This window comes from Chiloscyllium plagiosum, unplaced genomic scaffold (assembly GCF_037043375.1).
Source record: "Chiloscyllium plagiosum isolate Xiang-an unplaced genomic scaffold, Cpla_swu_hap1 HiC_scaffold_12, whole genome shotgun sequence".
NCBI lineage: Eukaryota > Metazoa > Chordata > Chondrichthyes > Orectolobiformes > Hemiscylliidae > Chiloscyllium > Chiloscyllium plagiosum.
Genome location: NW_028270150.1, coordinates 34,270,265 through 34,298,243, shown reverse-complemented (window position 1 = coordinate 34,298,243; position 27,979 = coordinate 34,270,265). Strand labels below are relative to the sequence as shown.

The 27,979-nt window shown below is 40.6% G+C and overlaps 1 protein-coding gene across 1 annotated transcript in view; it reads left to right on the top strand.

Moving 5' to 3' along the window:
* Positions 1-27,762, top strand: part of LOC122555315 (charged multivesicular body protein 2b) — a 34,090-nt gene extending 6,328 nt beyond the window's left edge. The window contains exons 2-6 of the mRNA XM_087992609.1: positions 5,500-5,591; positions 12,294-12,488; positions 18,421-18,523; positions 21,448-21,554; positions 24,937-27,762. Coding sequence (XP_087848735.1) covers positions 5,500-5,591; positions 12,294-12,488; positions 18,421-18,523; positions 21,448-21,554; positions 24,937-25,047 — 608 coding nt within the window. The 3' untranslated portion in view covers positions 25,048-27,762. The remainder of the gene's footprint in view (positions 1-5,499; positions 5,592-12,293; positions 12,489-18,420; positions 18,524-21,447; positions 21,555-24,936) is intronic.
* Positions 27,763-27,979: the final 217 nt, after the last annotated feature.

The following is a 27,979-nucleotide window of genomic DNA, read 5'->3' as shown; positions in this document are numbered from 1 at the left end:
CAGGTTCCAAGTAATCAATTGCGATAGGGGACTGTCTAGTCAGAGGCACAGACAGACACGTTTGTGGCCAGCAGAGAGATGTCAGAATGATGTGTTGCCTCCCAGGTGCCAGGGTCAAGAATATTCTCAAAAGTAAGAGGGAACTGCAGGGGGTCATTGCACACATTGGAGCAAATGACCTATGAAGAGAAAAGGACAAAGTTCTGAGGAGAGAATAGAGGAAATTAGGCAGTTGGGGAAAGAAGCAAGACAGCAGGCGGCGCAAGCAGGATCAAGCGGCGAATGAGGTAGAACTGATAAATTAAACTGTGTCTATTTCACTGCAAAAGGCCTAACAAGGCCAGCAGCAAAAAAAATCAGAATGGTAGGTTGTCTCCCTGGTGCCAGGATCAAGGATGTCTCAGAGAGGGTGCAGAATGCTCTCAAGGGAGAGAGGGGCCAGCAGGAGGTCATTGTACACACTGGAACCAATGACATAGGAATGGAAAAGGATGAAATTCTGAAGGGAGAATATAGAAAGTTAGGTAGGAATTTAAAAAGGACCTCCTCGAGGGTAGTAGTAATAGCTGGATTACTCCCGGTGCTACGAGATAGTGAGGGTAGGAATAGGAGGACAGAGCAGTTGAATGCGTGGCTGAGGAGCTGGTGCATGGGAGAAGGGTTAACCGTTATGGATCATTGGAATCTCTTTTGGGGTAGAAGTGACCTGTACAAGAAGGACGGATTACACCTGAATTGGAAGGAGACGAATATACTGGCAGGGAAATTTGCTAGAGTTGCTCAGGAGGATTTAAACTAATAAGGTTGAGGGGGATGGGACCCAGGGAGATAGTGAGGAAAGAGATCAGTCTGAGACTGGTACAGTTGAGAACAGAAGTGAGTCAAACAGTCAAGGCAGACAGGACAAGGTAGGACTGAAAAATTAAACTGCATTTATTTCAGAGCAAGAGGCCTAACAGGGAAGGCAGATGAACCCGGGGCATGGTTAGGAATATTGGACTAGGATATTAAAGCAATTACAAAAACATGGCTCAGGGATGGATAGGACTGGCAACTTAATGTTCCAGGATACAAATGCTACAGGAAGGATTGAAAGGGAGGCAAGAGAGGAGGGGGAATGGTGTTTTTGATAAGGGATAACATTACAGCTGTACTGAGGGAGGATATTCCTGGAAATACATCCAGGGAAGTTATTTGAGTGGAACTGAGAAATAAAGGGATGTTTACCTTATTGGGATTGTATTATAGACCTACTCTTGGGATATAAGGCAGGGCAGGTGACTGGGGTGTCAGTGGGGAAGCACTTTAGGGCCAGCGACCATAATTCTATTAGCTTTAAAATAGTGATGGAAAAGGATAGACCAGATCTAAAAGTTGAAGTTTTAAATTGGAGAAAGGCCAATTTTGACGGTATTAGGCAAGAACTTTCCAAAGCTGATTGGGGCAGATGTTCGCAGGTAAAGGGACGGCTGGAAAATGGGAAGCCTTCAGAAATGAGATAACGACAGTCCAGAGAACGTATATTCCTGTTAAGGTGAGAGGAAAGGCTGGTAAGTATAGGGAATGCTGGATGACTAAAGCAATTGCGGGTTTGGTTAAGAAAAAGAAGGAAGCATATCTAAGGTACAGACAGGAGAGATCAAGTGAATCCTTAGAGTATAAAGGCAGTAGGAATATACTTAAGAGGGGAATCAGGAGGGCAAAAAGGGGACATGAGAAAGCTATGGCAATTACAGTTAAGGAATATCCAAAGGGTGTTTAAAAATACATTAATGACAAGAGGGTAAAAAGGGAGAGAATAGGGCCCCTCAAAGATCAGCAAGGTGTCCTTTGTGTGGAATCGCAGGAGGTAGGGGAGATACTAAACGAGTATTTTGCATTAGTGTTTACTGTGGAAAAGGACATGGGAGATCGCGAATGTGGGGAAATAGATGGTGGCATCTTGAAAAATGTACATATTACAGAGGAGGAAGTGCTAGACGTCTTGAAACACATAACGATGGATAAATCCCCCGGAACGGATCAGGTGTCCCCTAGAACTCCAGGGAACTCTAGGGAAGTGATTGCTGGGCCTCTTGCTGAGATATTTATATCATCGATAGTCACAGGTGAGGTGCCGGTAGATTGGAGGTTGGCGAATTTGGTATCATGATTGAAGAAAGATGGTAAGGACAAGTCAGGGAACTATAGACGTTGGTGGTGGGCAAGTTGTTGGAGGGAATCCTGAGGGACAAGATGTACGTGTATTTGGAAAGGCAAGGCCTGATTAGGGATAGTCCACATGGCTTTGAACTTGATTGTTTCTTTTTCAAAAAATCTCAAAGAGGATTGATTGAGGGCAGAGCAGTAGATGTGATCTATATGGACTTCAGTAAGACATTCAACAAGGTTCCCCACTGGTTAGCAAGGTTAGATCTCATGGAATACAGGGAGAACTAGCCATTTGGATACAGAACTGGCTCAAAGGTGGAAGACAGAGGGTGGTGGTGGAGGGTTGTTTTTCAGGCTGTGACCAGTGGAGTGCCACAAGGATCAGTGCTGGGTCCACTACATTTCATCATTTATATAAATGATTTGGATACGAGCATAAGAGGTATAGTTAGTAAGTTTGGAGGTGTAGTGGACAGCGAAGAAGGTTACCTCAGATTACATCGGGATCTTGATCAGATGGACCAATGGGCTCAGAGGTGGCAGGTGGAATTTAATTCAGATAAACGCGAGGTGCTACATTTTGGGAAAGCAAATCTAAGCAGGACTTATACGCTGAATGGTAAGGTCCGAGGGAGTGTTGCTGAACAAAGAGACTTTGGAGTACAGGTTTATAGCTCTTTGAAAGTGGAGTCGCAGGTAGATAGGATAGTGAAGAAGGTGTTTGGTATGCTTTTTTTTATTGGTCAGAGTATTGAGTAGAGGAGTTGGGAGATTATGTTGCGGCTGTACAGGACATTGGTTAGGCCACTGTTGGAATATTGCGTGCAATTCTGGTCTCTTTCTTATCGGAAAGATGTTGTGAAACTTGAAAGGATTCAGAAAAGATTTACAAGGATGTGGCCAGGGTTGGAGGATTTGAGCTATAGGGGGAGGTTGAATAGGCAGGGGCTGTTTTCCCTGGAGCGTTGGAGGCTGAGGGGTGACCTTTATAGAGGTTTATAAAATCATGAGAGGCGTGGATAGGATAAATAGACAAAGTCTTTTCCCTGGAGTGGGACAGTCCAGAATAGAGGGCATAGGTTTCGGGTGAGAGGGGAAAGATATAAAAGAGACGTAAGGGGCAGCTTTTTCACACTCAGGGTGGTACATGTTTGGAATGAGCTGCCATAGGAAGTGGTGGAGGCTGGTACAATTGCAATATTTTAATAGGCATCTGGATAGGAATGATTTGGAGATGCTGGTGTTGGACTGGGGTGTACAAAGTTAAAAATCACACAATATCAAGTTATAGTCCAACAGGTTTAATTGGAAGCATTAGCTTTCGGAGCGCCTCTCCTTCATCAACCACCTGATGAAGAAGCAGTGCTCCGAAAGCTAGTGTGCTTCCAATTAAACCTGTTGGACTATAACTTGGTGTTGTGTGATTTTTAAATCTGGATAGGAAGGGTTTGGAGGGATATGAGCCAAGTGTTGGCAAGTGGGACTAGATTAGGTTGGGATATCTGGTCGGCATGGATGAATTGGCTCCAAGAGTCTGTTTCCGTGCTGTACTTCGTTATGACTCTAAGTAAGGCCGATGAACTCAGGGCATGGTTGGGAGCATGGGACTGGGATATCATAGCAATTAGCAATGTGGCTCAGGGATGTTCTAGGGCATGGAACCCTATATAACAGAGCAACATTTGGTTAAAGTATAATTCAGCTCACGAGTAACCTGTCAAATGTTCAACTGTTTAACTCGTTCCACATTCAAGGTAAAGTGATCATATCCAAAGCCTAAAACCCCAGCAATGGTTCTGGCAGTGTCCTTGTGGCAAGGAAAATGAATAAAGACTTGGACTGGCCAGTATTCTTGTCCTTTGCCAGTTAGATCCTAGATATAGAACTAAAAAACATAACAGTTCCTGTAGGTTGGTCTAAATCTTTAATCAAGTCGCCCCTCATTCTTCTAAATTTCAGTGGAAATAAACCCTGTTTGTTCACACTTTTCCTCACAACAGCCCATTCATTCCAGATGTCAGTCTGATAAACCTTCCTCTGAACCACCTCTTAAACTTGTCATCCTTCTTCTAAATAGAGCAAAACTGCCCATAATATTCAAAGTTGTCTTATCAATGCCCTGCATAACTGAAACATATCATCCTTACTTTTATGTTCAGTTCCTTTTGTAATGAAGGATTGTAACCTTGTAGTTTTAATTGCTTGCGTACTAAATGTTTGTGACGTGTGCACATGAACACCTAGATTTCTCTGCACTTTGGAGTACTGAAGTAATTCTGCATTTAAATAAAATTCTTTTTGTCCCATTCTTCCGACCAAAGTGAGCAACTTCTTATTTTCCCAGTTTTCCATCTACCAAATCTATGCCCACTCACTTAACCAATCAATGATTGTTTCCTTGTGTTTTCTTCACAGTATGCTTACCTCGTTATCTTTATATCATCTACAAATTTGACTACTGTGTTTTAACTCCTGACCTCTAAGTAATTGACACACATTGAAAAGCTAATGCCCAGCACAGACCCTGGCAGGGCTGTACTCTTCATATCCTGCTAATCAGAAAAAAGACCCACTCATGTCTACTGTTTCTGGCAGCCAGGTAACCTTCTATCTTATGTATGTCACCCCTATACTATGAGATTCTAGTTTACAATCACTTTTTTAATGGAGCATTTAAATACCTCTTGGAAATCAAAGTACAATACGTCTACAGACTCTCCTTTAACAGCGCATGATACTCCTAAGAAGTCAGTTTCACACAGCAATGCCAACTCTTCCCAATTACCTTGAGGTTTTCTAAGTGCTCTGCTGTATTCTCCTCAATGATCGATTTTAAATACCTTCCCCAAAACAGACGTCAAGCTAACTGGCCTATGGTTTTCTGTTCCTTGAATAGAGGAGTGCATTTACTATTTTTGTGGTCTGACTGAACCTTTCCAGAACCTAATAAATTTTGGAATACTATTAATGACTTCATACATATGCAGAGAAAATGCCGGAGTTTAACTTTACAGTTGCCAGCTTTACTTCTCCCATTAATTGTCCACAAATCCCATTTTTTCGGACATTGGTTTATAGGATTATCTGGAGCTAAATGTGAAAAAGCAGAGCCCCCTTAATACTCAGTCCCATCTCTAATGTCATGGTATACTGCTCACTTGTCTTATTATTCATGATTGAATCACAGAGATTCAAATCCAGCCATCAATTGGATGTTTCCTCCTGGAACTATTCCTAAGCTGAATACCGCTGGTTATCTTTTCCATCTCACTCTCCTTTCAAGTAGGGTGGTATGCAATATTGATAATTCTGATTATTTTATTCTAAGTACTCTCAATTTCTTTCCAGATATAATAAAAGAACAGAATCGAGAGTTGAGGGGAACTCAGCGATCTATAGCCAGAGATAGAGCGGGCTTAGAGAAACAACAAAAACAGCTGGTAAGTAGGTCAGAAGTCACCTTGATGAAATTCTAAGCTGAAGTGTACTCATGGCTGCTTCCTATTTCCTATCTGGTACTTTGAACGGCAGTGGTTAGTAAAAATCTAGTGTTGTACTGTACTATACAGTCTGGAAATCTGAAACAATTGGAACTTGTGGGAAACACTCAGCATTTAGGCAGACTTAATGGCAATATGATTCAGATAATGCTCCTTCAGCAGAATTGAAAGAGTATCCATTAAAGTATTTTTAAAGAAGAATGGAACAAAAAGGGAAGCAAAGAACATGTATGTACCATAAAATAAATAAAATTACTTTTGGAACTGCTCAGATGGAAATAGAAGTGATTATACATTCACTGAAGCTGTAAGTTAAAGTCGAGACTGTATGTGATTACCGAAATGGATGAGGGATAGGCAAGTGGAAAGGGAAACATGATTCATTTTAAAATAGTGATGGAAAAGGATAGACCAGATCTAAAAGCTGAAGTTCTAAATTGGAGAAAGGCCAATTTTGACGGTATTAGGCAAGAACTTTCAAAAGCTGATTGGAGGCAGATGTTCGCAGGTAAAGGGACGGCTGGAAAATGGGAAGCCTTCAGAAATGAGATAACGAGAATCCAGAGAAAATATATTCCTGTCAGGGTGAAAGGGAAGGCTGGTAGATATGGGGAATGCTGGATGACTAAAGAAATTGAGGGTTTGGTTAAGAAAAAGAAGGAAGCATATGTCAGGTACAGACGGGATAGATCGAGTGAATCCTTAGAAGAGTGTAAAGGCAGTAGGAGTATACTTGAGAGGGAAATCAGGAGGGCAAAACGGGGACATGAGATAGCTTTGGCAAATAGAATTAAGGAGAATCCAAAGGGGTTTTACAAATATATTAAGGACAAAAGGGTAACTCGGGAGAGAATAGGGGCCCTCAAAGAACATCAAGGCAGCCTTTGTGTGGAGCAACAGAAAATGGGGGAGATATTAAATGAATATTTTGCATCATTATTTACTGTGGAAAAGGATGTGGAAGATATAGACTGTAGGGAAATAAATGCTGACCTCTTGTAAAATGTCCAGATTACAGAGGAGGAAGTGCTGGATGTCTTGAAAAGGTTAAAAATGGATAAATCCCCAGGACCTGATCAGGTGTGCCTGAGAACTCTCTGGGAAGCTAGATAAGTGATTGCTGGGCCTCTTGCTGAGATATTTCTATCATCGATAGTCACAGGTGAAGTGCCGGAAGACTGGAGGTTGGCAAACGTGCTACTGTTTAAGAAGGGTGGTAAGGACAAGCCAGGGAACTATAGACGAGTGAGCCTGACCTCGGTGGTGGGCAAGTTGTTGGAGGAAATCTTGAGGAACAGGATGTACGTGTATTTGGAAAGGCAAGGACTGATTCGGGATAGTCAACATGGCTTTGTGCGTGGGAAATCATGTTTCACAAACTTGATTGAGTTTTTTGATGAAGTAACAAAGAAGATTGATGAGGGCAGAGCAGTAGATGTGATCTATATGGACTTCAGTAAGGCGTTTGACAAGGTTCCCCCTTGATTAGCAAGGTTAGATCTCATGGAATACAGGGAGAACTAGCCATTTGGATACAGAACTGGCTCAAAGGTAGAAGACAGAGGGTGGTGGTGGAGGGTTGTTTTTCAGACTGGAGGCCTGTGACCAGTGGAGTGCCACTGGTGCTGGGCCCTCTACTGTTTGTCATTTACAGAAATGATTTGGATGCGAGCATAAGAGGTACAGTTAATAAGTTTGCAGATGACACTAAAATTGGAGGTGTAGTGGACAGCGAAGAGGGTTACCTCAGATTACAACAGGATCTGGACTAGATAGGCCAATGGGCTGAGAAGTGGCGGATGGAGTTTAATTCAGATAAATGCGAGGTGCTGCATTTAGGAAAAGCAAATCTGATTAGGACTTATACACTTAATAGTAACGTCCTAGGGAGTGTTGCTGAACAAAGAGACCTTGGAGTGCAGGTTCATAGCTTCTTGAAAGTGGAGTCGCAGGTAGATAGGCTAGTGAAGAAGGCATTTGGTATGCTTTCCTTTATTGGTCAGAATATTGAGTACAGGCGTTGGGAGGTCATGTTGCGGCTGTACAGGACATTGGTTAGGCCACTGTTGGAATATTGCATGCAATTCTGGTCTTCTTCGTGTTGGAAAGATATTGTGAAACTTGAAAGGGTTCAGAATAGATTTACAAGGATGTTGCCAGGGTTGGAGGATCTGAGCTACAGGGAGAGGCTGAACAGGCTGGGGCTGTTTTCCCTGGAGCGTCGGAGGCTGAAGGGTGACCTTATAGAGGTTTACAAAATTATGAGTGGCATGGATAGGATAAATAGGCAAAGTCTTTTCCCTGGGGTCGGGGAGTCCAGAACTAGAGGCCATAGGTTTAGGGTGAGCGGAGAAAGATATAAAGAGACCTAAGGGGCAACTTTTTCATGCAGAGGGTGGTACGTGTATGGAATGAGCTGCCAGAGGATGTGGTGGAGGCTGGTACAATTGCAGCATTTAAGAGGCATTTGGATGTGTATATGAATAGGAAGGGTTTGGAGGGATATGGGCCGGGTGCTGACAGATGGGACTAGATTGGGTTGGGATATCTGGTCGGCATGGATGGGTTAGACCGAAGGGTCTGTTTCCATGCTATACATCTCTGACTCTATAACTGACCCCAGTGACCAGGACCCTGATGAGAGTAAATTGGGTGCTCCGTGAGAGGCATTCCATTTCAAGTAGCAATCTGTTTCACTGCAAGATGTAAGTGCTTTATTTAGTGCAATACGAGGATCATTCCATTGTCATAGAACAGTACAGCACAGTACACGCCCTCGATGTTATGCCGACCTTTTATCCTACTCTAAGATCAAACTAACCTGCATACCCTTCTATCTTCCGTGTGCCTATTCAAGAGTCACTAAAATGTCCCTAATGTGGCTGACTCTACTACCACCGCTGGCAGTGCATTCCATGCATCCACCACTCTGTGTAAAGAGCCTCTCATCATATTGTACACCTCTATCAAGTCACCTCTCATCTTTCTTTGCTCAAATGAGAAAAGCCCTAGCTCCCTCAACCTTCCTTCATAAGACATGTCCTCCAGTCCAGACAGTATCCTGGTAAATCTCCTCTGAACCCTGTCTAAAGCTTCCACATTTGTCCTATAATGAGGTGACGAGAACTGAATACCGTATTCCAAGGGCTCTATACACCTGCAGCATAACCTCGTGGCTCTTAAACTCCATCCCCCTGCTAATGAAAGCCAACATAACATATGCCTTCTTAACAACTCTATTAACTTGGGTGACAATTTTGAGGGATCTATGGTCATGGACCCCAAGATCCCTCTGTCCCTTCACACTGCCAAGAACCCTGCTTTTAACCTTGTATTCTGCATTAAAATTTGACCTTCCAAAATGAATCACTTCACACTTTTCCAGGTTGAACTCCATCTGCCACTTATCAGCCCAGCTCTGCATCCTGTCAATGTCCCATTGCAACTGACAACAGCCTTCCATACTATCCACCAACCTTCCTGTCATCGGTAAATTTACCATCCAACCCTTCCACTTCCTCATCCAAGCCATTTTATAAAAATCACAAAGGGCAGGAGTCCCAGAACCAATCCCCGTCGAACACCACTAGTCACCAAGCTCCAGGCTGAATACTTTACATCTACCACCACCCTCTGTCTTCTATGGGCCAGCCAATTCTGTATCTAGACAGCCAGATTTCTGTGTCACATGGCTCCTTACTTTATGAATGAGCCGACCATGGGAAACCTTATCAAATGCCCAGCTAACATCCACGTACATCACATCCACTGCTCTGCCTTCATCTATGTGTTTTGTCACATTTTCAAATTCAGTAAGGTTTGTGAGGCATGAGCCGCCCACCTCAAAGCCATGCTGACTACCTCTAATAAAGCTATGGTTTTCCAAGTATTCATAAATCCTGTTTCTCAAAATCCTATTGAATAATTTGCCTACCACAGATATAAGATTGATTGGTCTATAGTTCCCAGGATTATCCGTATTTCCTTTCTTGAACAAGGAAATAACATTTGCCATCCTTCAATCATCTGACACTACTCCAGTGAACATTGAGGAGACACAAGTCATCACCAAAGGCACAGCAATCTCTTCCCTCGCTTCCTGTAGCAACCATGTTTGGTATCTTTGGAATGAGACATTTGTGGGCAAAGGATGGTGTAGTGATCTCTAGTACTGTAATCTAGAGAATGAGGCAATGTTCTAGAGACCTGGGTTAATTCAATTTAAAAAATGGAAATAAAAATCTAATGATGACCATAAATCCATTGTCAATTTTCATTTAAAAAACCCATCTGTTCACTAATTTCCTTTCTTTAGGTAAGGAAATCTGCTGTCCTCTAGACCATAGAAAGATATGTGACTCTGGACACACAGCAATGTAGTTTACGTTTTAACATTCAGAAGCGCTCTTAGATACAGCAACGTATTTTTCCATCATCAGTAAATCACCTGTGTTTTCTGATCAGTTTACATGAAGATCCTGTTAAGAGTAATGCAGACCATCAAAGGTGAGAGGGAGGGAGCTAAATCACACTGGAGTTGGAAGGGTGATGAAGCACTCCACTCCTCTGGTGCCCACCTTTCTGTAAAAGCATCAAGAGTACTAGTGGACAATGCCTACTTCCTCTCCAAGGACATCTGAGCACAATCGTAATCACGGAAGAGTTGCATACTGTTGGCAACTATCCCGATACAGCCTGCCGCCTGAGCCTGTTTATAGGCAACTTGGTCAGGCCCAGGATCCATGAGGTGGTCCTCCAACGTGTTCGCACTCCTCCATACCAGATATTGTGGTTAATTCTTAACTGTACGCTGAAATGAAAAGCCTCTCAGTTTTATCAGTCACTTTAAAAGGTTTCAAAGGAATGAAACTTGTTTTCACTTGGGGGTTCATCATCACATATATTTAATGCTGTGGTTCTGTTCGCTGAGCTGGAAGTTTTTGTTGCAAACGTTTCGTCCCCTGTCGAGGTGACATCCTCAGTGCTTGGGAACCTCCTGTGAAGCGCTTCTGTGGTGGTGTTTCCTCCGGCATTTATAGTGGCCTGTCCCTGCCGCTTCCGGTTGTCAGTTTCAGCTGTCCGCTGTAGTGGCCGGTATATTGGGTCCAGGTCTATTGGGTCCACTATAAATGCCGGAACAAACACCACAGAAGCGCTTCACGGGAGGCTCCCAAGCATTGAGGATGTCACCTAGACAGGGGATGAAACGTTTGCTACAAAAACTTCCAGCTCGGCGAACAGAACCACAGCAACGAGCACCCGAGCTACAAATCTTCTCACAAACTTTGAACATATGTTTAATATAGAAAATTGCTGATTTTGTTTGGTATTTTAACTTTAAGAAGCAGCAATCTAGAAAATGCACATTCTTTCATTAGATAAAGTATACAATCTTGACAATAGGAATGGTTCACCGAAATCAAATGACAAATGGAATGGAATGTGATGGTCTTGTTAAAGTTTGAAGGCCGTATCCTGCCCTCTAGCAAAGGTGTTGGGGATCTCTCCCCTCCTCATCTTCTAGTCCATCTTTAATTTGGAAAAGACAGCTCTGTAAGGTTTTTGCAATGGGAATTGCTACTTCCAAAGTCTGTCTGAGGACCGTCCAGTGCTCCTGAACGCTTATTAACTTACCTTGTTTCTAGTGGCAGATAATTTGCATTGTCAATCAATCTGCCTTTTGGCCAGTGACCATAGGACAGCTACTCATGACATCAGATGACTTGTCTCCTTGTTCATCTCTATTTGAAGGTTAGTTTTTAATTCTTTTCAAGAAGAAAACATCTTTAGTTTTGAAAACACTGCACTCAGTAGGCTAATGCTGCACTTGATAAATCTTTTTGTTTATATGGTAGGCAGCTAATTATCACTGTAACACAGTTATTTGAAATCTCATGCTACACAGGAAGTGCTAAATATGGAATACTAAAGGCCCATCCTAGGACGTACCCTTTGTCCATTAGCATTCAGTGGTGCTGTTATCACTAAATACCATATTGTCAATGTCCAGGGGTTATCACTCCCCAGAAAGTGAACTGTTAGTCGTAAAAATACAATGGCTACAAGACTAGGTCAGAAGTTTAGGAATCCTGTGAGGATTAACTCGCTTCCTGTCTTCCCAAAAAGCTTTTTGCCATCTGAAAGGCACATGTCGAAAGTATGATATGATATTCTCTACATGCCTGAATGACTGCAGCTCCAACTGTACTCAGGAAGCCTAATACTATCTAAGACAAAGAAACTGCTTGATTGGCACCACATTCATGAAAGTTGACTCCCTCACTACCGTTGCTCAAAACTTGGAACCTGATCTAAGGTGGTTAAACATTGAATTATGGCAAGATCAACAAAGATTTCAGAAGCAATGGCATATTACCAGTTTTGGGAGAGGAAGGCAAAGTTGGATATGTAGTGACAGTTTGTAAAGATGGGGAGGTCAACAGTGGGTTTTTTTGGGAGTGGGGTGATGTCAAACAGACTGGACAGATCTAATACTACTTGATGTTTCTATTTTTGAGTTGAAAGATCTGCATAATCCAACTTAATTTTGCTTGTTACAGGTTTTCTATTTTCATTTTAATTTTCTTGCAATAGAATTTTTTTCTTCCCTTTTTAAACTTGATATTTATTTGACTTTGTCAGGAAATGGAAATTAAGAAAATGGCCAAGGCTGGTAACAAAGATGCTTGCAAGGTTCTTGCAAAACAACTTGTGCAATTACAGAAACAGAAGACCCGTACATATGCTGTGAGTTCAAAGGTCACTTCTATGTCCACCCAGGCTAAATTAATGAATTCTCAAATGAAAATGGCTGGGGCCATGGCCACAACAACAAAGGTACATTTTTAAAAAAAATTCTTGAATTTTTAAACATTGATAAAAGCATGACTGACTTGTCAGTAAATATCCTTGAAAATCCTTTGTGTATGATTTAAAGTAAATGTACATATCTATGACTCTATAAATGTTGACTTTTATTAACACGGTATTAATAAGAGATTAACTCCTTTGGAGAAGGATGCATGTGAGTACAATGGAATTCTGCAGGTTTGTCTTGCTAGTAATTTCTATCATGCAGCCTTGGGTTCTTTGCCCTCACTTTGATGTGTGGATATTTGATGGCATGATTCTATCGATCTCCCATAAGACCATCCAGTCTGGATTGATGTGAGGACACAATAGATTAGATTAGATTAGATTAGATTAGATTACAGTGTGGAAACAGGCCCTTCGGCCCAACAAGTCCACACCGACCCGAAACCCACCCATACCCCTACATTTACCCCTTACCTAACACTACGGGCAATTTAGTCTGGCCAATTCACCTGACCCTGCACATCTTTGGACTGTGGGAGGAAACCGGAGCACCCGGAGGAAACCCACGCAGACACGGGGAGAACGTGCAAACTCCACACAGTCAGTCGCCTGAGGCGGGAATTGAACCCGGGCCTCTGGCGCTGTGAGGCAGCAGTGCTAACCACTGTGTCACCGTGCACAAATAGGATTTGTGCAGTCTTGTATCTTGTTGGGCAAAACCTCTGCAACAAGTGAAGATTGAAGATGAAACGGACTTTAAAGCACCTTTCATTGTGCCGCATGCAGATATTGCACTTTATAGTAGTATTTAGAAATTCTAGCCAATGCATATAAACTAAATATTAGGGGCTAAAACATTTTACAAAATCTTTTAAAGTTGGTAACAACTACTATTAAAAAATCAAACATCTTTATATTTTCCTTTTGTAATTTTGGGAGCTAGCTCTGATATCAAAACAGAATTTAGGTTTTTGTTTGACTGAACAACTTCAGATATAAAGAAATCTAAAGTGTGTATGTCCAATTAAATAAGTAATGCAGATTTAAAAGAAATTGTGGAAGATGCAGAACGTTTTCAATTTTCACTAGGTTTCAAAAGGAAGAAACTTAACATTAGGTAAGAATGCCTGTGTTTCACTAAACTTATAATAAGTCAAAATTGTTGGCTCTCAAGGTCTAGTTGTAATGAGCTCTGTCACATCTCATCCAAATGTCTTCCTTATGGAAATAGGCTTTACAGAATAACGAAATTATTTCAAGTCCGCATTGAATATTCTGCTTGTGGTGATCCTGTTTTTCCCTGGATGCATGTAAGAGTTCAATTCTCTTACATTTCTACGGCCTTCGGGAAATAATTGAGTGTTAGCAGTATGTTCAATATCTTACCAGATGTTAGCAGACCCTCTGGAAAAGTACAATTTGTGTGTGAAGGAGAAACATATATTAAATGAAGTTAATATTGCAGAAGATTAGATCAGACCGAATGAAAAACATAATGTGATCTCATTTTGCATTCATTTGTGTCATTTTGTATGTGTTCAGATACTTTATAGGAATTAAAATGGAAGTCAAATTCAGTGCATATTTTTGTAATGTCTATTGACTACCACCCCTAAAACCAACCAGTCAAATTAAGGAGCAATTGACTTAATGAAATTTGTCTCTTTTAAGGACTAGACTCTGCTTCTAAATGTTGGGTATTATGGAGTTGAGGATACTCCTGGGGAAATATCAACAAATGATTGATTATATAATTAGGAATATAGATGAATCTCTTTTTTTTCGAGAATTTCCCTACAGAGTTTTGTCATACAAGTGAAATATTATTTAGACAGTTTACATCCCAATAGGAAATGTTATTATGCTTCATTTTAATCTTTTGTCTGCCTTTTTAAATAAAATTTTCAAAATTTTGTTTGCTAGCATCAATAAACTGCTCTCTATTTTATACAGATGTATATAGGAAAGAGGGACATAAAATGTGCCATCATGCTTATGCATCTCTAGATTTAAGACCATTCAACCCACAGAGTCTGCTTTTCCATTCGATCGGCTGATATGTTTCTCAACCCCATTCTCTTGTCTTCTCCCCTTAACCCTTGAACTCCTACTAATCAAAAACCTATCTATCTCTTGTCTTAAATACACTCAATGACTTGGCCTCCACAGTCCCCTGTGATGAGTTCCACAGTCACCATGTCTGGCAGGAGAAATTCCTTCTCATCTTTAGTTCTAAAGGGTCGTCCCTTCACCCTGAGGCAGTGCCCCTGGGTTCTAGTCTCTCCTAGTGGAAACATCACCTCCACATCTACTATATCCAGGCATCTTCGGATTCTGTAAGTTTCAATGAGATTCCTCATCATCCTTCTAAACTCCATCGACTGCGGATCCAGAGTTCTCATATGACAGGCCCTTCATCCCCAGGATCGTTCTTGTAAATCTCCTCTGGACCCCTCCAATGCCAGCACATCTTTCCTTGGATATGGGGCCACAGAACTGTTCACAATACTCCAAATGCTGTCTGAACAAAGCGTTATACAGCTTCAGCAGTACACATGTCTTCTTATTTTATAGTTCTCGAACATTGCATTTGCTGTCCTAACCGCCATCCTTAAGGGAATCCTGAAGTAAGTCTCTTTGTGCTTCAGATTTCTGAAACCTTTCCCCTTCATAAAATAGTTGAAACTTTATTGCTGGAACAGCACAGCAGGTCAGGCAGCATCCAGGGAACAGGAGATTCGACGTTTCGGGCACAGGCCCTTCTTCAGGAATGAGCAGAGAGTGTTCAGCAGGAGAAGATAAAAGGTAGGGAGGAGGGACTTGGAGGAGGGGCGTTGGAAATGTGATAGGTGGAAAGAGGTCAAGGTGAGGGTGATAGGTCGGAGTAGGATGGAGGCGGAGAGGTCAAGAAGAAGACTGCAGGTCAGGAAGGCGGTGCCGGGCTGGAGGGATCCGGCTGAGACAAGGTGGGGGGAGGGGGGATGAAGAAACTGGTGAAGTCCAAGTTCATCTCCTGCGGTTGGAGGGTTCCCAGTCGGAAGATAAGACGCTCCTCCTCCGACCGTCGGGTTGTTGTGGTTTGGCGGTGGATGAGTCCAATGACCTGCATATCCTCGGTGGAGTGGGAGGGGGAGTTGAAATGCTGTGCTACAGGTTGGTTGGGTTGGTTCGTCCGGGTGGCCCAGAGGTGCTCTCTGAATCGCTCCGCAAGTAGGCGGCCTGTTTCCCCAATATAGAGGAGGCCACACCGGATGCAGTAGATGATGTGGGTGGAGGTGCAGGTGAATCTGTGGCGGATATGGAAGTTTCCTTTGGGGCCTTGGAGAGAAGTGAGGGGGGAGGTGTGGGCGCATGTGTTGCACCTCCTGCGGTTGCAAGGGAAGGTGCCGGGAGTGGAGGTTGGGTCGGTGGGGGGTGTGGATCTGACAAGACACTCTCTGCTCATTCCTGAAGAAGGGCCTGTGCCCGAAACGTCGAATCTCCTGTTCCCTGGATGCTGCCTGACCTGCTGTGCTGTTCCAGCAATAAAGTTTCAACTTTGATCTCCAGCATCTGCAGACCTCACTTTCCCTTCATAAAATAGTCTACCTGTCTACTCTTCCGACCAAAATATGTAACCTCATACTTTGCCACATCGCATTCTATATGCCGCTTCTTTCCCCACTCACCTAGCATATCCAAGTCCTTCTGCAGATTCCCCACTTCCTTAACACCAACTGTTTCTTCACCTATCTGTGTCACCTGTAAACTTAGAAACGATGCCCTCAGTTCCTTCATCCAGATTGGTAATGTAGAACTTGAATAGTTGTTGCAATACTGACCCCTGAGAAACTTCACTAGTCACCAGCTGCTATCCTACAAAAGACCTGTTTGTCCCTACTCTCTGCCTTCTGCCTGTCAGTCAAGCTTCTCTTCATGCCAGTACCTTGCTCCTAACACCATGAGGTCTTGCCTTACTTAGCAGCACGATGTCAAAGGCCTTCTGGAACTCCACATAGATTATATTCATTGGTTCTCCTTTGTCTAAACTGCTCATTTTCTCCTCAAATAATTCTAACACGTTTGTCAAACATGCCCTGCCTTTGACAAAATCGTGCCGATTTAGCCCTGTTTTACCACACAAGTCCTAGTACTCTGCAATCTCATTCTTAATAATGGACTGTTAAAATCTTACCAATGATTGAGGTCAAGCTAACTGGCCTATAGTTTCCTGTCTTTTACCTCCCTTCCTCCCTTAAACAGGGCTGTTACATTAGCTACTATCTGATCCTCTGGGACCCTCCCTGACTCCAGTGATTCCTGAAAGATCACTACCAATGTCTCCTCAGCTATCTCCTTCAGAACTCTGGATGTAGTCTATCTGGTCCAATTGGCTTAGCTGCCTTCAGACTTTTCAGCTTCCCAGCACCAGCACCTTAGCGATGACCACTGCATCCTCCTCTGCCCCCGATGCTCTTGGTGTTCCGGGATGTTACTGGTATTTTTCCACTGTGAAAACTGATGCAAAGTACCTATTCAGTTTCTCTGCTATTTCTTCTTTTCTCCACCATTACAATTTCTCCAGCCTCACTTTGCAGCATTCTGATGTCCAGACTTGTCTGTCTCTCTTACCTTTAATAAAGCCCTGCAATCATCAGTATTGTTACCTAGCTCTCCCTGACTTGTCTTGTCAGCCATGGTTGCCTCATCCTCCCCTTCGTATGTTTCTTTGTCCTTGATGAATTTTTGCTGTTCCTGCTGAATTATCCCCAGAAACCCCTGCCATTACTGCCCCATTGTCTTCCCTGGTAGGCTTCCTATCCAATCAGTTCTAGCCAGCTCCTCCCTCATGTTTTTGTGGCTATCTCTACTCCATTGTAATACTGCTACATCTGATTCAGTCTTCTCCCTCACAAACTGTAGGGTGAATTCTACCATATTATGGTCACTGCCTCCATTAGTCATTTCTTCATCTTCAGCCCTCTAATCAAGTCTGCCTCATTACACATTAGATCCAGAACTGTTTGTTTCATAGTGCACTTTACCATAAACTGTAAACATTTCATGAATTCCTTTTCTTGATTTGGAGATGCTGGTGTTGGACTGGGGTGTACAAAGTTAAAAATCATACAACACTAGGTTATAGTCCAACAGATTTAATTGGAAGCACACTAGCTTTCGGAACGCTGCTCCTTCATCAGGTGGTTGTGATCATCACCTGATGAAGGAGCAGCGCTCCGAAAGCTAGTGTGCTTCCTTTTCTTTGAGATCTATTACCAACCTGATTTTTCCAGTCCTCCATGATTATAGTAATAGTGTCTTTATTACATGCCTTTTCTATCTCCTGATTTTTTTTTTTTGTTTTTCTTCCCCACATCCTGACTAGGAGGCCTGTACATAAATCCTATTGTGGTCTTTTTTCCTTTATGGCTCTTTAACTCTACCCACACAGATTCTACACCTTCCGAAACTATATAGTTTCTTGCTATCAATTTCATTCCTTATCAACAAGGCAATCCCGCTCCCTTTACCCAGCTACCTGTCGTTTCAATAGGATGCATCTCCTTGGACTTTAGGCATTTCCCTTGAAACTTGGATTGTTGCAAACACACACGTGTTAAAATTACATTGACATCCATCTGACATACAGTAAATATTTATTTTGCTATTGAGTATAGGAATTGCACCACACCTGAGTAATTTGCCACTGCAAATACCATGAAGAGAACATTGTTCAAAAGTGACATTTTGGTCACTTGGGCAATGTTTTGGAAAATAGAGGTTAGTATTAAGGTTTCTAATGTAAATTTTCATTGGTTTTGGTCCATTGTCAATCCATTCGAATAAACATTGTAGCTGATTTAGAAGGAATACATTATTTAAAATTGCTAGCGCTTCTCTCTTTTGATTAATTGACGTACTACTGAAATAATTTGAGATTTGTTTGAAAAAAAAACACTTTTTTATATTTTAGACCATGCAAACTGTGAACAAGAAAATGGATCCACAGAAAACCTTACAAACTATGAAGGATTTCCAGAAAGAAAACATGAAAATGGAAATGACAGAAGAAATGAGTAAGTATCCATTGGTGTAAATCTGCAGAGAATTGCCCTTTCTGGTGCTTTGCTGAAGCATTTATTCAAAGGATATTCAGACATAAGTGTTTCTTGCAGTTCAAGATTTCTATACCATTAAAAGTTATGTTAAAGAATTTTAAACCGAAGGGAAACATTTTACATTTGGGACAAATAGAATAGAATCCCTATCATGTAGAAGCAAGCCATTTGGCCTAACAAGTCCACACTGACCCTCCAGAGAGTAATACGCCCAGACCCATTCCCCAACCCTATTACTGTACATATACCCCTGACTAATGCACCTAACCACACATCCCTGAACGCTAAGGGCAATTTAGCATGGCCAATTCACCTGACCTGCACATGTTTGGACTGTGGGAGGAAACCGGAACACCCGGAGGAAATCCACGCCGACATGGGGAAATATGCAAACTCTACACAAACAGACGCCCGAGGCTGGAATCAAACCTGAGGCCCTGGCTCTGTGCAGCAGCAGTGCTAACCACTGAGCCACCATTCTGCCCTAGATCTGAGGATATCTTGCTCCATCTTTTCCCTTTCTGTTTCCACCCAAACACCAAAAATATATGCTCCTAAATGGAGGAGTTACTAGAAAATGTTTGGTGGTACTAGTGTTCTTAGAGCCAGAGGAAGAACTATGTAAGTGCTGAATTTCCAAGTTAGAAACTTATTTAAACCTAGTCAATGGATTTCCTATTGTTTTCCTGCTCCCTTCTGGTTTTGTGCTAACTTTTAATTAAATAATAAAAATAAATGATACATTTATATATTTAGTCTGATTTTTAAATCTTGATGATCCCTTTTTCAACAAATAGGTAACATTGAGTCTTTGCTGAAACTGCATTTTTATATTAGGAAAGGATTTAGCTTTCAACATATTTTGCGATGACAAATTTTCATGTTTATTAGTGTTAAATTATGTGCTGTATCCAAAATAAGTTTCTTTTGAATATCACCCTCTTTATTTGTCCATAACTGTTGCCTATTTGTGAGGCAGAGTTTAAAATCAAAATCTCCAATCTTTGGAGAAGTAGTCAGGTCAGATTTTGGGAATGGGATGTTATGGTGTACAGCACCATTTTGCTGTCAAATAGGGAGGTAGATTGGGATAAAGTGGTTGATGGGAATCTGAAAATTGGGCAGTCTGGGTTTGGGGATTGGAAGCATTAGAGGTGGTTCCTAAAGAATTGGATGGTCAGCCCATGAGGTTGCAGCTCGTTTGGAACCAGGATTAGGCAGGCATAGTGCCGCAGAATGTTAGTTGAGCTGGGAACTGAATTAATGCCATGAATTATGATGCATCAGTACTTGCTATTGATGAAGTAGATCTGACAATAATTAGGAATAATAATTGACTGTACATATGCTGGCATTAATTGATGTTTACACAGTTTAAATGCATGAATAAATCATTAAATGTATTGTGGCAAAATGTTATCTCAAATGTACTAAATAAACTCATATTTTGTAAGTTTATAAAACAATTAAAAATGTTAATGGCATTTAGATACTTAACTAATGCTTGTCTTAATCTCAGGCCTTGAGAGTTGAATGCAATCGATGAAGCTTATTGAGTTTTAGTTTAGATTTGGGAAGAGAGCTGAATGCTTCATGATTGTTTGGTTCAGATTGTCTGGAAAGTTGCCAGCAGCACTTAGTGTCCAGTTGGCCAGGGAATTAGCTGCAACATTCAGCTGGGCTAGATAGAGAACTGGTTGCTGTGTTCTAGTGTTGAAAAGTCAAACCTGGAATAGTCAATGTGGCCCTCATTATGCAAGACGACTTGAAGTTAGTGTTCTGGCCGCCTGAGGCTAGGAAGAAATTAGTGTGGAGTGCTTGGCCGAGCCTGGGAGGTAGGAAATAGAAAGGAGATGCTGTAATAAAACAGAAAATTCTGCAAAGACACAGCAGGTAGATCTGTATATGTAGACCAAAGGAGTTAATGTTCCAGGTAAGTGATTTTAATCAGAACTGCACGGATATAGTCTGACCTGCCAGGTGTTTTCAGCTTTCAAAATATCTTTGACTGTCTTGTTTAAATGAACACGTGGTTACATGTCATTAAGCAACATGAAAGGCTTAGCTGCTGTCCAGAATTAGAGAGTTCAAGACTACTTTTAGTATGTGTGCATTTCTACTCTCTCTTTATTTCTTGAATACTTGACATCACTTATACTCAATTAACAATTTCAGAATTTGAGTAAGAACATAGAAAATAAGAGCAGGAATAGGCCATTCAGCCCTTCAGGCCTGCTGCACCATTCAGTATAATCAAGGCTGATCATCCAACTCCGTGCCATGTTCCTATTTTCTCCCAAAACCCATGAACCCTTTAGCACGAAGAACTGTACCTAGCTTCTTGAAAACGTTCAGTGTTTTGGCTTCAACTGCATTCTATGACATTTGCGATTTGATTTATTCCATAAACTTTCTTCTCTTAATGTTGTTTATATAAATTCAGAAAAGTGTCTAACTCCAGAAGATAGCAAATCAAGGAATAAATATGAAATACCAAATATCCACATTAAATTTGGTTTTAATGAAATGGGCAGCTCAGCATTGCTATATTAATAGTAGTTAGCTTATAAAGTGCAACACTGGTACTTTTGTATATGAAGTCTTCACCCAGTGAATTTTCTATGCCAGAATAATGTATTAAACGTTTGTTTCCGGCATAAGAAATAGTTGTATCTGAAAGAATCTACAGATAAGCATCTGTAGAGGATAAGTTCGTGGTGTAGAGTTAAAATAGGAAATCAACATGATTTTACTGAATGACTGCAAGCTCCATTAGATTACTATTACTTTTCTTGTGTTCTTACAGTTTGCAATTAGAATTGTGATTTTCTTGTTTCATTTGACAGCACATGTAAAATAATTAAACCAATGGTTTCTTCCAGTGAATGATACATTAGATGACATTTTTGATGAGTCTGGAGATGAAGAAGAAAGCCAAGATATTGTGAACCAGGTGTTGGATGAAATCGGAATTGAGATTTCTGGAAAGGTATTTACCTATTTCCTTTTTAGAGATATTGTATCTATTTGAAGATTGCGTATGTTGTCATTGAACAAAAAAACTAGAAAATTTTACTTGTTTAAGTTGCATAAAAATGGAAAATGATCCCTATTTTTCCTTTATAATTGTACTTTTTTCACTGCATGAGGAGCACTCTGGTACTGCAAGGCAGGTTGATTTTCAACAATTATTTGGTTCTCCTCACTGGTTCTAACTGAAAATCCACCTAAGATAGCATCAGACTGGAAATTTAAAATTCCAGTACAATAGGGAGGCAGCAGACTAGTGGTATTATCGTTGGACTATTATCCAGAGGTCAAGGTAAGGTTCTGGAGACCCAGGTTCAGATCCTGCCATTGCAGATGGTGCAATTTGAATTCAATAAAATTCTGTAACTAAGAGTCTAATGATGATTGTGAATCCATTGTCCTTTAGAGTCATCCTTACCTGGTCTGGCTTGCATGTGACTAGACCCACAGAAATGACTCTCAACTGTGACATCTAGCGACGTCCTCGATCCATGGCCGAGTACAAAATAGCCGCATAGTTTTAAAAAAAACACATTTCTTGTCTTTTTACTAAAATTTCTGTAATGTTAACCACATTATGCTGCCAACATTATCTGACTCATAGTTTTTTTTTTGCCTGTGAAGTGCTCTAGTAAACCCATGGACAGGAGGTTTAACGTCTTTCAAATTTCTTTGATTAAAAACATCTGAAAGTTTACAATTTAAGATTTAAATTATATCACTTGCATTGTGCTAAAAAATGTTTGAAAATAAGTAAACTGTAACTCAAATGTTCTTTTTTGATGTAGAATTAATCAAAAAAGGGAAGTAATCTTTTTTTCTCCACCTAAGATTTGTCATTTGGAGCACCAGCACTAGTTCTCAGAAGAGTTGGTACTAATTGCTTTTTTTCCCAGTTGAAGCCCAAATATGGTTGGAAAATTGTTGCACCTATGTAATCCATAGAAAAACTAGAATTTGCATTATTGAAATTGGGTTCAAGAATAAGGTTTTGAAACTTGGGCATGAATGTAAGGTAGAAGGATAAAGATATTCAGAATATTTTTCACCCAGAGAAGCTGGTGGACTAAAATTTTTAAATCCTGCACAGTTTTCTTCCTTCAAACTTTTAGAATTTATCTAGTCAAAAATACTCCTGATAATCTTTTTATAGCTAATGCAGCAGTGTATTCCTTGCATTTACGAAAAGTAATTAAGGAAATACCCAAGTCCAGTACTTATAGTGACATTTACCCTGAATAAATTCCAGCTTCTGTTATACAAATAGTAAATTGTTATAATATTACTGCATAACTTTTTAAAATGTAAATTTTAAGAACAAGTTTATCTTTAAAGCATCAATTTTAAGAGTATAGGTTGAAAGAAAAGGGAGCACAGCTAGACAACTGAAATTCTTACCATAATAATTTGATGCCCATAGCAATCATTTGGGATATTCCCCTAACAGTCACTAAAGCTAGACTTCATTTGTAAACTAACGCAGCAGAGCAAAAAAGGAGAAAAAGTGAATATCTGCCTTGCCTGAAAGGAAATAGAGAAGAACTCTAGGAAAATTTCCAGTTTGATCCTTTTTGCTGTAATCTTCATGTACTATTTGTGGATTTTAGTATCCCACTCAATTCTGAAAGCAGTTTCACAAATTGAGATAATGAGGTTAAGAGCTTTCTGCCTCCTTCTAATTTAGTTCATGATGGAAGCTTGAGGACAGTCTTCTTACTTGGAGATCACTTGAGAACCTTCATGCTCACTTATGCATGTCAACTTCCCACTACTGGGATTGAACCAGTGGTTGGTATTGGAGTGCCTCATGTGTGTCCCACCAGGAACATTGATGGGTAGGCGTGGACCCTCATATTTTCCATACCCTCCTTGCTGGGTATTGTGCCTGATTAAGATTGTTGTCAGAGGCCTGATATTGGGGCTATATCAGGATTTCTGGGGACAGGTTCTTGTCATGCAAGTCAAGCAGTCCTACAAAAACAAGGCAAGAACCTAATTGCGAGTCTAATTGGACTTTTCCAGCTGCTGAGTCAAGATTAGAGTGGTGCTGGAAAAGCACAGCAGGTCAGGCAGAACCTGGGGAACAGGAAAATTGACGTTTCAGGCAAAAGCCCTTCAGGGATGAGGCTGGGAGCCTCGGGGGGGGGGGGGGGGGGGGGTAGAGAGATAAATGGGAGTGGGGTGGGGCTGGGGGGGGGGGGGGGGGGGGAAGGTAGCTGAGAGTGCACGAGGTGGATGGAGGTGGGGGTAAAGGTGATGGATCAGAGACGAGGGTGGAGCGGATAGGTGGAAAGGAAGATGGACAGGTCATGAGGACGGTGCTGAGCTGGAAGGTTGGAACTTGGATAAGGTGAGGGGAAGTCAAGATGAGGAAACTAGTGGTCCATATTGATGTCATGGGTTTGAAGGGTTCCGAGGCGGAAGATGAGGTGTTCTTCCTCCAGGTATCGGGTGATAAGGGAGTGGCAATGGAGGAGGCTGAGGACCTGCATGTCCTCAGCAGAGTGGGAGAGGGAGTTCAAATGTTCGGTCACGGGGCGGTGGGGTTGGTTGGTGCGGGTGTCCCTGAGATGTTCTCTGAAGCGCTCTGCGAGTAAACGTCCAGTCTCCCCACTGTAGCGGAGACTGCATCGGGAGCAACGGATACAGTAATTGACGTGTGGAAGTGCAGCTGAAGCTTTGATGGATGTGGAAGGTTCCTTTGGGGGCTTTGGATGGAGGTGAGGGGGGAGGTAGGGGTTTGCAATTCCTGTGGTGGCATGGGAAGGTGCTATGAAGAGAGGGTGGGCTGTTAGGGGGCGTGGATCTGACCCGGTAGTTGCAGAGGGGACTGCTGGTTAGCTCTCTTGTTGCACCATTAAATTATGGCTTGTGGATTGAAAATGAACCAATATAATTTTTACAGCTTATGATCCAAGCACTTTAACCATGCTGGTGAAGGACAGTTAGCTCAGTTGATTGGATGGCTGGTTTGCGATGCAGAGTGATGTCAACAGCATGGGTTCAGTTTCCACACTGGCTGAGGTTACAATGAAAGAATTTCATTTTCAACCTGTCCCTTCTTCTGAGGTGTGCTGACACTCCGGTTTACCCACCACAAATCTCTCTTCTTTTATAACCCCACTCTGTATACAGAAAGTTTGAAATATAATGAGATTTTGGAGAAATTGAGGAGTTTCAGTGAAGGCTCACTACCCAAATGTTTCCTGTTGTTCTTCACTGAAATTCTGGCTGGTTGCTGGTGGATTTGCATCTTGTTTGTTTTGGTTGCTGTATTTTTAGATGGTTTTGGATGAAATATTTCTGTCACTGTATGAGAGTAAAACTTGTTTTCTCCACAGATGGCTAATGCTCCATCAGCAGCCAAAGGTCTACCCACAGCATCCACATCTAAATCTCACATCTCAGATGAAGAAATTGAACGGCAGCTGAAAGCTTTGGGAGTGGACTAGTTGACTTGGCTGTTATTGGGGGAGGAGGAAATAGTTGATCATATGTGAATAATGCCTTTTACCTTGACTACATGGATCTACCTTAAAGGCACCATTAGATAAATAATGGAAGCATCGTGGATATTCTTCTGTAACTTTTAACAAAAGTGCTTCTTTACAAGACTTGAATTTAAAGCCACACTCTGCCAAACACTATAATCTGTTGCTGCTTTAAACTGATGTTTTGATTTTTGAAGTGGAAATAAACAATGTATGGTTAGTAATGTCTTTTGATGCTTTGACAGGTATATATCGAGCATGGTACGTGTATTTGGATTGTTTGGTTTTACTTGTACAACAAACCATTTATTACTACAAGCTACATTAAGATCTAATTCATGAAAGTTACATGCTATTTTTGGGTTGATGTGCTCTAGTAGCATATGAACAATGCAAAAATCAGCATTGTTACTAAAGTTGGATTCTAGTGTGGATTGAACCTTAGTAGTACAAAACTCTTGTGGGTAGTCTGTAATTCTGATTTTTAATGCTGCATGTAGAATAATAAAGCTTCAGTAAATCCATATTACAAAAATATAATGGACCACAGAACATGTCCTTGTCACTTTATAAACAAGGCTAATTTACTTTAATCAGGGAAAACAAACCATTGTCTGCTTTTTCTAGCATTAAAAATTATCTAAACATATATTCAAATATGTAGATGCACGTAGCCCACAGCGAAATACAGCTGGCAGAGTAATTTAGCTTTACTGATTGAATCTTACATTCTACAGCCTGGTATCTACGGTGTAACAGCAATCTATGTAATGACCTGGAGCTCATTGCAAGACATTCAAATTAACACTTCACAACATCCTTGCCGTCAATAGACATAACTTCGCTGTAGTATAATGACAGTAAAGAAAAACCAATTAAATTTCTTTAAACCATTCCTTGGCAATAATTAAACTACTGTGGATGTGGGAAATCTGAATAAGTACAGAGTGTTGCAAATATTCAGCAGGTCTGGCAGATCATGAGGAGGTAGTGGTGTCATGGTAATTTCACTGAGCTAGCAATCCAAAACCCCAGGTTAATGTTCTGGAGTCAAAATTTCAAATCCCACCATGGCAAATGGTGAAATTTGATTTTTTTTTAAAATAAAAGCTAAACTAATGACAACCACATCACCACTGCCATTTTTTTAAACTATCTGGTTTATTGATGAGCTTTAGGGAAGGAAATCTGTCAGCCTCCCCTGGTTTGGCCTACGTATGACTTCCAGACCCACAGCAATGTGGTTGAAACTTAACTGTCTCTGATCAATAAATGCAATACCCACATCTCCTTCATGGCTTTTAAAAATCTTTGACTCTCTAGGCTTGTATTTTCACTGAATTCAAAACTTGTCTATTGTATAGATCTGTAAATATGTCAATATTGTATTCACTATTAATTGTGCTTTTTTTTTTGCCTGCTGCAAAAGAGCTTCTAGCAAATTCTTGCCTCAAAGGTTTTAGTTGTCATTTGAAAAAAAAACTAACTTAGTTGAAGTCATTGGAATAATGAAATATTTGTGAACACAAATTTTTATTCCCAGGTTTTAAGTTATTTTCACTTTTGGATTTGTTCTTGGAAGTCATTTGAAACTTGATTAATTTAAAGTTATTTCAATATAAGTAATTGAACTGGCATTAACTTTCACTTAACTGAAATCCCTTAAGTTTTTCCTTTTGCCATTATGATGAATTGTAGAGTATCCTTTTAAGGAGGATAACAATTGTGCTATATTAAGTTTTACAGATACCTTTACTTGTATAGAAGATAACTGGTGCCCTAATTCTATAACCTATTATACTGATCAGATGAATATAATTCAGAACAATATGATTACTCAAGTGCCTACTAATACATGTATAGGTAGTTGTTTTATGACATTACAGCAACAATACCAACTTTTTCTTTGAGAGGTATAGTAGAATTAATAGATTTCTCCGTGGCTTATTTCAGTTACCAACTAACTTAATACAAGAACAATGGCCAATATTTTGTAACATTTAAGGGAGCATAGAGATAATCTGTGCTGATGCATTTTTCAAGTTCATTCAAACTAAAAGTTGAACATAGTGAAGACTACTGCAAATTATATGTCACAACTATTGGGAAGTGGAGAAAGCAAATACTCTCAGTTATAGCCTTAGACATTTTGTTTTAAGATTGTGCAGGTGGTGTTTGGTGTATTCTTATTAATTGTGCATTTTTCTCAAGTGATTCAAAAAGTTTTTTTTGAGATAATGGTAGCTAATAGGTTTAACTAAACTATTTTTTAGATATATGAAATTGGGTATTTGAAAAGTAATTTATAATTCTGATTTTGTCGCTTTTATGCAAAGGTTAACATTTATTACCATACATTTGTATGATTTCCAGCTTAACTTTAAATAATGGAGTTTTTAAACATATACTGCACTGTTCTCCTAGTACTGACAAATGCATCGTCAGTAATACAATAATTGGAGCATTCAAAGCAGTATTTAAGGATTATGATACATTTGTACTGTTGGAATGTTTTCCTTTCTTTTGGCTCTTGATTTACTGATTGTTTAAAACTGTTTTCAAAGATCAAGAGAAGGAACAGAAGTTTTGTATTTAGACAAAAGGTACATAACTTAAAAATTAGTGCACTGGTTCATTTGCAAAAATAAAGTGTGAGAGATCTTGAAACCTGCACAATCGTGTTGTACTTACAATTTGCATTGTACCTTTCACTCCTTCATTTCTCTTCATTTGTTTTATTTTAAACTTATAAGCAGTGGCTCAGTTTATAGCAGTCTCTTGCCTGAGCTATGATTCCAGGTTCACACCCTAACTTCAATGCTTGAACGCAGATACCAATGTTGACACTCCAGTTCAATACTGAGGAGGTTCTGCCTTTTTGAAGATTTAGCCT